The sequence below is a fragment of the Balaenoptera acutorostrata genome, assembly GCF_949987535.1.
Source record: "Balaenoptera acutorostrata chromosome 3 unlocalized genomic scaffold, mBalAcu1.1 SUPER_3_unloc_1, whole genome shotgun sequence".
In the NCBI taxonomy this organism is placed as follows: Eukaryota; Metazoa; Chordata; class Mammalia; order Artiodactyla; family Balaenopteridae; genus Balaenoptera; species Balaenoptera acutorostrata.
Window position 1 is genome coordinate 381,044 of NW_026645489.1, and position 13,047 is coordinate 394,090.

Below are 13,047 nucleotides of genomic sequence, written 5' to 3' on the forward strand. Positions count from 1 at the left end.
TGGTGCAAGCCTGTTTGTTAGCTCTGCTCGAGCAATTAATCTTCTCGTGCATCTCCCGCCCCGGGGAGGGGAGGGGTCGTGGGGGCCTCGGGTCGCCTCGGGGGTCGTGCAGAGCCCGGACTAGAGCGATCGCTCTGCAGAAACCCTTGTTCCCAGAGTCCCTGTGGTGCCGTAACCCGTTCCTCTCTGCAGCGGCCTCGGAGGGTTAGAGAAGGGCTTGTTTCGGCTCCACAGGGGCTGGGGGAGAGAAAAAGGGAGAAGGAGGGTGATTGTGTGGGTCAGTAGTTGAGCCTCAGGGGGGAAGGGAGGAGCGCCCGGGCGAGTGCGCCCTAGGGGAGGAGTACACGTGCTGGGGGGGGGGGCGGTGGTGAGAGGCGGGCAGGAGGGGAGGAGAAGGGAGGCGTGAGCTGCGGGCGGGAGGCGCCAGGGCCTCGCAGACGCAGACGCCGGCAGCCGGAGAGAAAGTTCCCGGGGAGAGCTCGCCCCCGGAGGGCCGTCGTCGAGGCTGCTCGCGGCGAGGGTTGCAGGTCCCGCGCGTCCCGCCTGCCTCCGCCTCTGAGCGCCCTGGGCCGCCGGGGCTCGGCTCGCCGGGAAGCAGGGGAGCATCGCTGGCCGGCGGCCGCCGCCAAACTTGGAGGGGGAGGGTGCTGCGAGTGCGAGCGGCGGCGCGGGGCGCGGGGGCACACTGAGAGCTACCGGGGCTGCGGCCGGGCGAGGGCGCCGAGGCCGAGCGGGCAGGTGAGGGGCACCAGCAACAGGACTGCGCCAGCCCTGCGAGCCAGGGCCGCCAGCGCCAGCGTGCCGGCGTCGCCTCCTCGCCGCGGAGCCACGGTGAGCGGAGCGCGCACGCCGCGCGCCCGCACCTCCTCGCTCCCCTCTGGGCTTCCCCGCCGAGCTCGCCCGCGGGCCATGAAGCTTTGGCCCGTAGCCCCTCGCCTCTGAGCCTCGCGTCGCCCGCTCCAACCCACGCCGCTCCGCCAGAGATAGCACTCCGGCCAGTGGGGCTCCTCATCCTCTGCCAGAGACGGCATCCAGGCGCTCTGGGATGGCGCTCCGCGGCCCCCCGCGGCCGCGCAAAGTTCGCAGGAGACGAGAGATGCTGCTGCAGCAAGTTGGCTTCGTGTGCGCGATTTTGGCCCTGGTGTGCTGTGCGTCTGGCCTCTTTGGCAGCTGGGGTAGGTACTGGTGCGGGCCTGCCCCGGGAGTTGGGGGGCTTGGGCTGGAAAGCCGTGGGGCAGCTCCGAGAGGTCTTCCCTTCCTTCCCAGTCAGGTTGGCCCCAAGGGTTCATCCAGTCCCTTCCCCACCAGGCAGGTAGAGCGCACCCAGGAGGGCTGATATCGACGCTCTGAGCTGTGGTTCCTGTTCCCCTGAGCTGCGCGCGGCCCCTGGGGGCTCAGAACGCGGCTGCAGGTCTGTGTTACTAAGGCGAAAGCCTGAACCACTGGCCCCCTCGGCGCCAGAGTTCTGTCCCTGGGGTGCCCAGGGAGTGTGGGCAGCGCAGCGGCGGGATCCAGGTGTGGATTCTCTTGGCCTGGGGCGGACGAGACTAAGTGGACCAATTTCCAATTTTACGGAGCGGAGAAGGTTGTTCTCCGCGTCCCTCGAAAACCCAGATTCTGAGGCTGGGAACTGAGTCTCAGCTCTCCCCTCGCCCCTGCCAAAGGGGCGCCCTGGGTGTCCTGACGCGTCCTCTCCAAACCCTAAAAATGTTGGGGGCAGTCTGTCCCCTCAGGAGGTTGCTGCTATGTTTCAGCATCACTTCTCAACTCCTCTTAATCCCCACGGTACCAGAACGCTTGTGCCTGGAACCACTATCCACACTCCTTCATCCAAGGAGAGACTGAGGGATTTGGGAGTTGCTTAGGATATACAAATTTAAGATGGAGAGAAAAAGAAACTTGCAAAAAATATGTTTAGGGAAGGGAGTGGGGGATGTGAGCCTAGGTGGAAGCTTCAGAAGACATTCAGGTGGCTAACATTCCCATTTTTAGTTGGACGCTGTGGACCTTCTAGTATTTTTTTTTAGTGTTCTAGTTTAATTTTTAATGTCCTCCAGAAACTATTTAAAAAAATTTTTAATTGAAGTATAGTTGATTTATAATGTGTTAGTTTCAGCTGTACAGCAAAGTGATTCAGTTATACCTATATGTGTGTGTATATACGTATGTATATATGCTTTTTTCCCGATTGCTGTCTAACATTTTAAAAAATGAAAGAAATGGCATGATTTAGCAACCTGGACATGGGGAATAAAGCAGATGGTACCTTCTTGAGCAGTTAGGGACAATTTAGAGAGGTTCATATTGATAAAAAATCAGGTGGAACTTGATTTAACTCTTTAATACTGCCTTTCAAAACCCAAACTTTGTGATTTGAGGATAAAAGATCAAAAACTGGCCCTGTCCAACAGAAATCCAGAAAGGTTATTTGAACACTTTAGTACCTGGTGCTTTGCAATTGGGCAAGTTGGTGTGTGTTCTCCCTCAATTACAAGAAATAACAAAATACCTAGAGGCTCCTAGATGTCAGCATTATAGAAGAGGTATTATTTATCCAGCTGAAGCAGTATGCACATCAGGAGAGATAAATGAATACTTTAAAGGTCTTAAGGTGAGAATCCTTTTTATTTGCTGGCTTTTAGGAGTTTAACTGCGCTTCGTTATCGGCATCCATACCAGTGATCTCCCTTGTTACTCAGTGTGGCCCTTGGACCAACAGAATCAGTGTCACCTGGGAGCTTGTTAGTGTAGAATCTTGGGTCGTGGGCCAGACCTACTGAATCAGAATCTGCATTTTAACAAGGTTCCCAGGTGATTTGTGTGCACATTCAAGGGTGAGAAGCCGCGGGCCAGACCCCATCAACTTTCTCCACCTGTTTGCTGACTTTATCCTTCAGGGCAGGAACCCCTGAGCACGTTTACTGGCTGAGAACTTCATGGTCACCTATCTAAAACCCTTTGTTGCACCTGTGAAGGGCTGAGACTGGAGCAATCTTGGCCAAGGTCAGATCACATGCTGACCAATCTGGGACTAGAAACAATGAACTCGATCTAGGAAGCAGATTACTGTAGGTAAGCAGGTGATACTGTGCTTCCAGTCATTGTATCACTCCCTACAGATGGCTCTCAATAATCAAACAGGGCTGTTGCTGACAGAGCTAGATACAGGCGTGTAAGGCCATTGTGAGAACGCAGCCGCCATGTTGATCTAATGTCGTTTGTGACTTATTTTCCAATCCAGGGCACAAAACAGCTTCTGCTGGCAAACGTGTTTTACCAGACACGTGGAGAAGTAGAAGGCTGATGGCATCAGTGAACGGGACTCAGACAGCTAAGAACTGCACAGATCCGGGTAAGAGATAGATTCTTCCCCTAAGGCATTCGGCGGGATCTGGAGATGGTGCGTATGCGGACAATTACAGCCAGAGCTGAGAAAAGGTGGTTTTGTGACCCTGAGTAGGAATGGGTAGCTCTAAGGTGTTGAAAGGTAACGTACAGATGTTAATCAGTCGTGCTGCTAAGCAACTCCAGTACTTTCTTTATCCAACAACTGAAAAGATCACATTTCAGAGAATTTAAATTCTCATTTTTAAATTTAAATTCTCATTTTTTGTTCTCACAATGCTCCTAAAGGCTCAGTGTTCCGCCCCAGCTCCCGCAATTTTGTTTGCCTGGGTGTCTTCGTTTTCTTTCCCTTTTGCTCTCTGTGTCCATCTGATGGAGCTTCAGGGACACAAACCCAGCTGCTGTGGCAGAGGGCACTTTGGGATGACTCACCAGGGTCATACCACCCAGGGTCGCTGTAGGGGTGGGACACGCTGGGTTGCTGGGGCCCCTTCTCTGGAAGAGGAGTTCCAGGTAGCATTGCAGCCTGGTAGATGGGTTCTGCTCGCCCTGGGAGGTGGTTCGATGTGCCTCTTCAGACTTTTCCAGGCGATCAGAGGCTGTAGGGACCCAGTGATGACATCTCGTCTGTTCTCCTGCCAGATGCAGGCTTTGCTTAAATGGGTGGAGATTTCTTCTCAGAACCTGTACGGGCCAGCGAATGGAAGCTGCCCAGGCCTCAGACAGGCCAGTCCTAGGTTTTAGCTCTGGCTCCCAAACTTGGGGGTCTTTGTGAGAAGGACTCAGTGGGATGATGCATTCAAAAGCTCTTTGGGGGGCTTCCCTGGTGGCGCAGTGGTTGGGAGTCTGCCTGCCAATGCAGGGGACGCGGGTTCGAGCCCTGGTCTGGGAAGATCCCACATGCCGCAGAGCGGCTGGGCCCGTGAGCCACAATTACTGAGCCTGCGCGTCTGGAGCCTGTGCTCCGCAACAGGAGGGGCCGCGATGGTGAGAGGCCCGCGCACCGTGATGAGGAGTGGCCCCCGCTTGCCACAACTAGAGAAGGCCCTAGCACAGAAACGAAGACCCAACATAGCAATCAATCAATCAATCAATTAATCAATAAAAAAATAAATCTTAAAAAAAAAAACAAAAAAACTAACAAACAAAATTTAAAAAAAAAAAAAGCTCTTTGGGAACTATGAGGTTTTATTTTCTTATTTTTTTTAATTGAAGTATAGTTAATTTACAATGTTGTGTTTCAAGTGTATAGCAGAGTGATTCAGTTATACATATATATCCTTTTTCAGATTCTTTTCCATTATAGGTTATTACAAGATACTGAGTATAGTTCCCTGTGCTATACAGTACGTCCTTGTTGTTTACCTACTTTATGTACAGTAATGTGTGTATGTTAATCCCAGACTCCTAATTTACCCCCACCCTGCTATCCCCCTTGGTAACCGTAAGTTTGTTTTCTATGTCTGTGAGTCTATTTCTGTTTTGTAAATAAGTTCATTTGTATCATTTTTTTAAGATTCCACATATAAGTGATAGCACATGATATTTGTCTTTGTCTGACTTACTTCACTTAATATGATAATCTCTAGGTCCATCCATGTTGCTGCAAATGGCATTATTTGGTTCTTTTTTATGGCTGAGTAATACTCCATTGTGTATGTATACCACATCTTCTTTATCCATTTACCTGTTGGTAGACCTTTAGGTTGCTTTCATGTCTTGGCTATTGTAAATAGTGCTGCTGTGAACATTGGGGTGCGTGTATCATTTCGATTTATGATTTTCTCCAGGTATGTGCCCAGGAGTGGGATTGCAGGATCACGTGGTAGCTCTATTTTTCGTTTTTTTTTTTTTTTTATTATTTTTTTTTTATTTTTCGTTTTTTTAAGGAACCTCCATATTGTTCTCCATAGTGGCTGCACCAATTTACATTCCCACCAACAGTGTAGGAGGGTTCCTTTTTCTCCAGACCCTATGAGGTTTTACTATAGATGGGTACCACTTGGCTTTTCCACCAAGTTGCCAGGCAAGTCAATCTTTTTAGGTGTCTGTTTTCTTACCTCTAATATGGGCAGAATAGTACTTGGCCTCCTACTCCAGGGTTGTTGGAAGAATCTGGTAAGGCTCTGTATGGGGCTGTGTGCAAAAGGAACTAGAAACCTAGGCCAAAGGACCAGGTTAGGATGGCAGTCTTCCCATGTCTTATTTTCATAGGCAGGTCTTATCTGCATTTTAAAGGTCGGAAAACATCTAGGGAGGAGACACGAGTCACTCAAAGTCATGAACCTTACAAGCGGGGAAGCTGGCACTAGAACCTAGGCCTGGGGGTCTGAAATGTTTGGTTAGTTCCATGCACTGAAGAAGGCCAGGGCCTTCCCTCAGAGCCTGTTTTCTACACCATCAACTTCCCTCCCCTCAAGATGCCGTGTGAGAAGTCCATTTGGGACACGGAGGTTTTGGTAAACCTCTAAACGGTTCATCCTCTGCTTGATGGGGCTGCGACTGCGTGAGCTTGCAGGGAAGCAGCTGGGATTCCCCTTAAACTCCCATCTATCTCGGTGACCCAGTGGGCAGTGGTGCCCGTCCTGTCATTTCACCTCCCCCAGCACGTTCTTCCATCAGCCAGAAGTGGCCGGCGCATGTGCAGGACTAAGCCATGAACATGTGTAAGGCCAGGAACTATGGGTCCATCCTCTCTAGGCACCTGAGAGGCTAAAATTAGCACCATCCATGAAAGGAAGGCTTAGCTACTCTGGGTAAAGAATCAGGGTGAGTGCATTTTTGACTGGTTTCTAGCTCATTGATGGCCTCATCGTGGGCTGGCTGTGTCCTCGTCCTGTGGCTCCTGTCCCATCTAGTCTGGGCACATTGGCTTAGACGGGGCCCTGTTCTTAGGAGAGAGTCTCCTATGCCCCACTGTTGCCCCTGTCTCTTCAGTATATGTCTGATCAGAAATTATTCCACTAACTACGGAGCAGTCAGTCCTATTTGGCAGGAAGGACTGGACTTTTGTCCGCCTTGTGGAGAGGGAAGCAGGGAAACCGCAAAATGTTTAGCAGTAAGTAATATTTGGATTATGCTTTGTGTTGACTGTTTCTGGGATAGGGTCCTGCACATAGAAAGGACTCAGTAAATATTGGTCAAGTGATGGAATGAAAGGGCATTTTCGAATATTAAACACTTTAATTCTTAGTGTTTATGCAAAGATGAGGACCACGAGGCTCAGAAGTTCAGTGACTTCCCAAGATCTCTTGGCTGGCAGGAGCATCCCTTGGTCATCTGACTCTGGACCTCATGACCTCCCTGCTCCATTGCACCTGCCCCCGCTCTCCTCCCAGCCCAGGCGGGGCCGAAGCCTGACTCCCCTTCCAGCCTCCTCGTCTCTGGACCACGAGACTATCCAGTCTCCTTTCCATTTCACAAGTGTGTAGCACACACCTGCTGTTGTGTGTCCAGCCCTGCAGTGGGCACTTGGTGGGGAGTAGAAGCAAGTATAAGAGGCCGCCCTTGTCATCAAGCAGCTCACAATCGAGTAGAGAGGACAGAGTCCTGACACAGGAGGACTGCAGAGGTCCCCCAGGCAGCAGCCCCACGGGGCTCGGAGGGCAGTGAGTGACTCCGATGCAGATCTGTGGAGTCCTAGCGTCTAGATGAGGCAGGCCTCTGCTGCAGTGACAGAAAACCTCCCCAAGTTGGGTTTAGCGAAAAAGGGAATTTATTGGCTTAGTCACTGAAAGCGTGAGGTCAAAGGTGAAGTGTTGAGACTCAGTTTCTGTCTCTGGGCTCAGGTGTCAGCCAGTGTGGGGAGGTGGTGACCACAGCTCTGGCTTTATGTCCTCCCAGACCCAAAAATGCTGGGAGAGAGCGCTGGTGGCTGAGGCGGTTCTGCAGAAGCCCCGAGGTTCTGGTGGCTTGGCTTGAGTCACATGACTCAAGTCACATGACTCTAAGCCAATTGCTTGGCCAGGGGAGTGTTGGGTCTGGACCAGCTTAGACGTGAGTCACACTCTCTGCCTCTGGAGGGAGGGGACTGAAGCATCCTCCTCCAGCCCCGAACTCTGCCTGGGAGTCAGCTGGGGATGGGCAGTTTCAGGAGGTGGCCCTCAATGTTTTATAACCGTCCTGTTCTGGGGCTGCTGCTGTGACCAAGGTGGACCAGAGCTCCCTTCCCGTTAGAGTGTCAGGGGGGTGACAGGGCGGCAGCCAATGGCTGCCATCTTTCCTGCAGTTACAGGAGTCACCCATAAAGAACCCCAAGGTTCTTACATCTCCTGAAGCTCCTGCTCTGCGTCCCTCTCCACCAGCTAGAGGGCCCTCATCCTCATCTACCAGATGAGGTCTTTCAGGGATGTGAGAAGATGGGGCTTGAAGAATTTCCTGCTGTGTCAGCTCCCAGAGCTGAAGCATCGCCCACAGTAGGTGTTCAACAAACGTTAGTTCACGTTTCCATAAGAACCTCCAGGGAGGGACCATGTCTTATTTTCTGTCCCCTCTGAGTGCTCCTATTCGCCTGTCAGAGAAGTATTTAGCTTCGTTTCCTAAGAACACGAATGGGACCCTGCTCTAGTCATCCCTTAAGACTTGAGGTGGAAAGTGGGCTCTTTGCTCAGCCTGGGGTCATTTCTCCAGATCTTGGTGGTGTTTCCATCTCATTATTTGTGCTTCAGTGTAAGTGCCCCCCTGACCCCATCATGTTACCCTATGTTATTTTTATGACATGTATCTCCATCTAAAATAATTTACTTATTCATCATCTGTCTCCCCTTGAGGGCTACCTTGCTCACTGCTCTATGCCCAGAAGAGTGATTCTTAATCCTGGCCACACGTTCAAATCACTGAAGCACTTTTGAAATGCCCAGGACCCAACCCTGGAGTGTCTGATTGCCTTCGTCTGGGGCTGGGGCCTAGAAATCAGTACTTGCTCAGAGCTCCCCAGCCGCTTCCAAGTTGAAGCCAGGGTTGATGCCCGCTGGGCTGGAGCCCTGCTGCTCAGCATGGCTGGCATCACCTGGGAGCTTGGTAGGAATGCAGAGTCTCAGGCCCCAGACCTACTGCGGAATCAGAATCTGCATCCTAATGAGATCCCCGGGACGGTTCCCATGCCCACCAAAGGCTGGGAAGCACTGGGCTAGAACACTGCCTGACACTTTGTAGGCTTTCAGTAAGTATTTGAATGTTGAATGAAGGCTAACACTTAATTTAACATAGTGATTTTCCTGAAAACCAGTTTGGTTTCTTTTTTTAAATGTAGGGAAGCTAAAAAAAAAAAAAAAAAAAAAAAAGACTTTTCCATAGCCTTCAGTGGTCAAAATTGGAGTTTGGTTTTTGTTTTATTTTTCTATTTTATCTTCCTCCAGAGGCAGTGGGTCCCTCCCTACAAAATGCATGAAATAGGAACGAGGGGCAGTGACTTTGAACCCTGTGGGAACTGTCTTAGTTCAGGCTGCCAGAATAAAAAATTACAGACCGGGTGGCTTAAACAGCAGACATTTATTTCTCACAGTTCTGGAGGCTGGGAAGCCCAAGGTCAAGGTGTTGGCTAGCTCCATTCTTGGCTTGCAGACGGCTGCCTTCTTGCTGTGTGCCCACGTGGTGGAGAGAGAACTGGAGCTCTGGTTTCTCTCCCTCCTCTTTTAAGGGTGCTAATCCTGTCTTAGGGACTCCACCCTCATAACCTCAAATAAACCTAAAGACCCCACCTCCAAACACCATCACATTAGGGGGTTAGGGCTTCAACATAGGAATTTCAGAGAGACACAAACCTTCAGTCCATATCAGGACCCAAGGGTTTCCACACGTTTCTCGGTGGTGACACTTGGAGTGTTTGAAGACAGTTGAGGGTGGAACCGGTGATTCTCACCCCTAGCCTGCAGGTGAGAAACACCTGGGAGGCTCTGAAAGATACAGATGCCTGAGCCTGGCTCTGACCTGTGAGGTCCGAACCAGTGCTGGACACATTCTGCGGCTGACTTTTGGAGCTTCTGGGAACCTTGCTCTTCCCCTGCCCGCCGTCTTCTAAGATGAGCTTCTTCTTGTGATTGTCACCTCCCACTGGCCTTTCCTGATCACCCAACCCAAAGTAGCCTTCTGTGTCACAGGTTCTCTTGGTTTAGGTTTTAACAGGCACTAAACTTATCCATTGTTATATTGTTTGTTTGCCTCCCTCAACTAGGATATAAAAGGCGAGCCTCGTTTGCTTTTTAAAACCATAATAGTGCTTCAGTGTTTCCTTTTGTAAAATGAGGGTGGTAAGGGGGGTGATAATTGCATTTATTTCATAGGGTTGTTAGAATTAAATGAGTTAATACCCATCAAGCATTTAAACGCATACATGTTCACACATTCGCTCCTTTCATTATTATTTTTATCTGCTTAGCCCAGAGATGACACAGTGCCCATGTATTGTAGGTACTAGAAAACTATTTGTCAATTGAATTTTATGAGGACAAGTAAACGTCTTGACACACATTGTTTGTCTTCTCTTCTGTGAATACATTTCTTGTTTTTTGTTTTTTGGTGTTTTTTTTTTTTTAACCTTTTTGGAGATTTAGGATGCTGGAAGATGGCATACCTTGCAGAACTTGCCTCTGAATAGAAAAACTGGTTTTTGTCTCTTGACAGTTAGGTGGTGTTTTACCTTTTGGCTTCTTAGCTGGGGTGGGAATGCCTTCCCCCATTCTTACACTGTCTTTTCCTGCACATTTGAGATTGAGTCAGTGGTCCTGCCTCTACCATGTCACCCCATTCATTTAGGTGCCCAGCATCCTGTGCCTCATGTTTGAAAAGGGAGAGAGGAGCTTGGTTCCCGGAGCTTGGTTCCCTCCATTGATATTGGAGGAATTTGCTTTGTCATGTTTGGTTTTGCTCCTTTTCAGATATGTCTTTTGAAAGGCCTGGTGGCTATGTGTCTTCGCTTGAGCTGCCATAACAAAACACCATAGACTGGGTGGCATAAAACAGAAATGTATTTTCTCACAGTTCTGGAGGCTGGAAGTCCGAGATCAGGGTGCCAGTAGGATCAGGCACTGGTGAGGACTCTCTTACTGGCTTGTGTGTGTCCTTACGTGGCAGGAGAGAGTGAGTGAGAATAAGCCTCTGCTGGCCCTTCTTATAAGGCCACTAACTCCATCAGGCCCAAAGCTCGCCTTCATGACCCCGTCTAACCCGAGTGACTTCCCAGAGGCCCCATCTCCAACAGCATTACTTGGGGGGGGTTAGTGCTTCAACATAGGAATTTTGTGGGGATGCATTCAGTCCACAGTAGTGTCCACAGAGGGAAGGCTGGGGGCAAGGAGGGCTGACAGAGAGGTGCTTGAGAGGCATCTGAAGTTGAAGGTGGTTTCTAGATTTTCAGGAGAGCAGAGGTGTGGGATCACGTGCTAGATGGAGGCTTTTTTGTGGTCAGCCTGGCTCTGATCTACTTTTCCTTTTTGTTCCATGCCAAGGCTGAGCTACAGACCATAGGGAGAGGAGACGGGGTGGTGGAGGCTAGTGCGGGTGTGGGAGCCTGCACACAGGAGCCAGCGTTGAGGCTGGGCTGGGAAGACATGAGATCGCTGAGCAGGTGCCCGCTGCAGTGGGTCTCTGTAGGCGCCCCTGTGCGGGGAGCAGAGGTGCAGAAGGCACGAGAAAGCAAGAGTAGGAGGAGGGGACCCAGAGCTGCAAAAAGTACATCAGGCCGTGTGGGCGTGGAGGTGAGGTGGTACCGGTGATGACATGACGTGTCTGGATTCTGAACGAACGTCTGTTCAGAGGCTGCTTCAAGGCACACATCCCAAGTTTGAAAGTTGTTATGTAAAAGCAAGCGTGGCGTTGGAAAAGCAAGAATTGAACTTATCCCTGTGGGCAGGGAGATCACAGCTGAGTTACTGTGCCAGACGACAGAGCTGGAGTGCCAGTGGGGAGGGGCTTTCCTGGGCAGGGCAACCTCCAGAGCAGCCAGGTGGCTCCTTGGGGCAAGTGTCACCGTCCACCTTGGAACAGCGATAGGCTGGCAGAGCCACAAACCTGATCGCAAGTACAGGCCGAGGAAGACAGCACCCTGTGATCAGTGTGATCACTTTTGGCTTTTTTGGGGTGGTGGGAGTGGGCATGTTAATACAGTGGGTCAGGTGGCTTGGGGGCCAAAGGTCTGGGTTCTAGTATTGGCTTTGCCAGGATCCTGCTTGGCATTTGGGGTCGATCTTTCCCCCCTCTCCCCCCTCCCTCCCTTCCCTGCACCCCCTCTCCCTCCCCACTCTCTCTCTCTCTCACAAATACCTCCCAAAACGAGATTACATAGGATAAGTACAAAGACTTCCGGCAGCCAGGCAATGCCCTGTCTCAGTGTGTACGAGCTCTTTCCTTCTTGGCGATGGCAGCTTGTCATGGGGAAGGCAGATGTGTGGAATTGTGTCCCAGCTCACCGTTACTGGCCGGCCACGTGACCTATAGCGAGTTATATAATCTCTCTAAGCCTCAGGTTTTCTCTTTTGTAAAATGAGGATAGCAGCATTTCCTACCTGTCTCATAGGGCTGCTGCAAACCTTAAATCCCATGATGAATTGAAGTATTTAAGGGTACCCATCACATCATTGTAATCATGGCTAACACGAGCGTACTATCGGCAGGTGCTGTTCTAGGTGCTTTCTGTGTATTAACTTACTTGCTCCTCATAACAACCCTTTGGGTAGGTGCTATTAGTGTCCTCGTTTTGCAGATAAGGAACAGGAGACTCAGAGAGGTTAAGTAACCAGTCCAAGGTCACCCAGCCAGCAAGAAGAGACAGGTGTATGGTAGAGGCAGGGAGAGAGAGATTTAATAGACTTTATTTTTAGAGTAGTTTTAGGTTTACAGAAAAATTGAGGGGAAAATAGATTTCCTGTATTACTTCCCCTCTTCCCATCTTCCCCTGTTAATACCTTGCATTCCTGTGGTACATTTGTTGTAGTTGATGAGCCAATACTGACACATTATTATTAACCAAAGTCCATAGTTTACATCAGGATTCACTCTTTGTGTTGTACATTCTGAGTTCTGATAGATGTATAATGACATGTATCCACCGTAACAATATCATACAGAACAGTTTCACTGCCCTAAACATCTGTGGAGCCAAGGTTTTTAATTTGGATGGTGTGAATCGTGCGCCTATATCCTTATCCATAATTACGAATAAACAGGGTAGAAAAAGACAATATTAGAGATGAGGACTTGCGTTGCAATTCCAGACTCCATCACTGTCTGGGTGCCCCCTGAGGAACAGGGAATGCCTATCCATTGTAACAGCAAACACCTGTGTGGGCACCACTTCTTGGTATGTTTCTAATACCGATTTGTTTGCAATCAAAAGTTTTGTTGTTGGTGGTTTTTTTTTTTTTTTTTGCCTTTTTGCCTTATCCAAACTATTGGGGCCATCTGCTAGCAATCTCGCCTCCTTGCCGGGCCATCTGACTTCCAGATTCTCCGCTCTTGACGCCATGCGGGCCTCCCGCAATCCAGAGAGCACCCACTCGGCTTCCTCTTGAACTCTGAGGATCGTTCCTCCTGAGTTAAAAATGGAAATCATTAAGCATTGCCATGTGTTGCCTTGGGTAGAAGAGATCCAGCCGTTCAACTCAACAGCAAAGTCAAATGCTTGAAAAGCGTTTTTTTTTTTTTTTTTTTTTAAATTAAACATTGTCCATTATGAAGAGGCCATTGGAGCATAGCATTTTACTAAAA

The 13,047-nt window shown here is 49.9% G+C and overlaps 1 protein-coding gene across 2 annotated transcripts in view; it reads left to right on the forward strand.

Annotated features, from left to right (window-relative positions):
* Positions 1 to 1,045: 1,045 nt before the first annotated feature.
* The window catches only part of SLC24A4 (solute carrier family 24 member 4), a 162,581-nt gene continuing 150,579 nt past the window's right edge, over positions 1,046 to 13,047 (forward strand). For both annotated transcript variants that reach the window (XM_057539168.1, XM_057539169.1), the window contains exons 1-2: positions 1,046 to 1,175; positions 3,242 to 3,352. In XM_057539168.1, coding sequence (XP_057395151.1) covers positions 1,046 to 1,175; positions 3,242 to 3,352 — 241 coding nt within the window. The remainder of the gene's footprint in view (positions 1,176 to 3,241; positions 3,353 to 13,047) is intronic.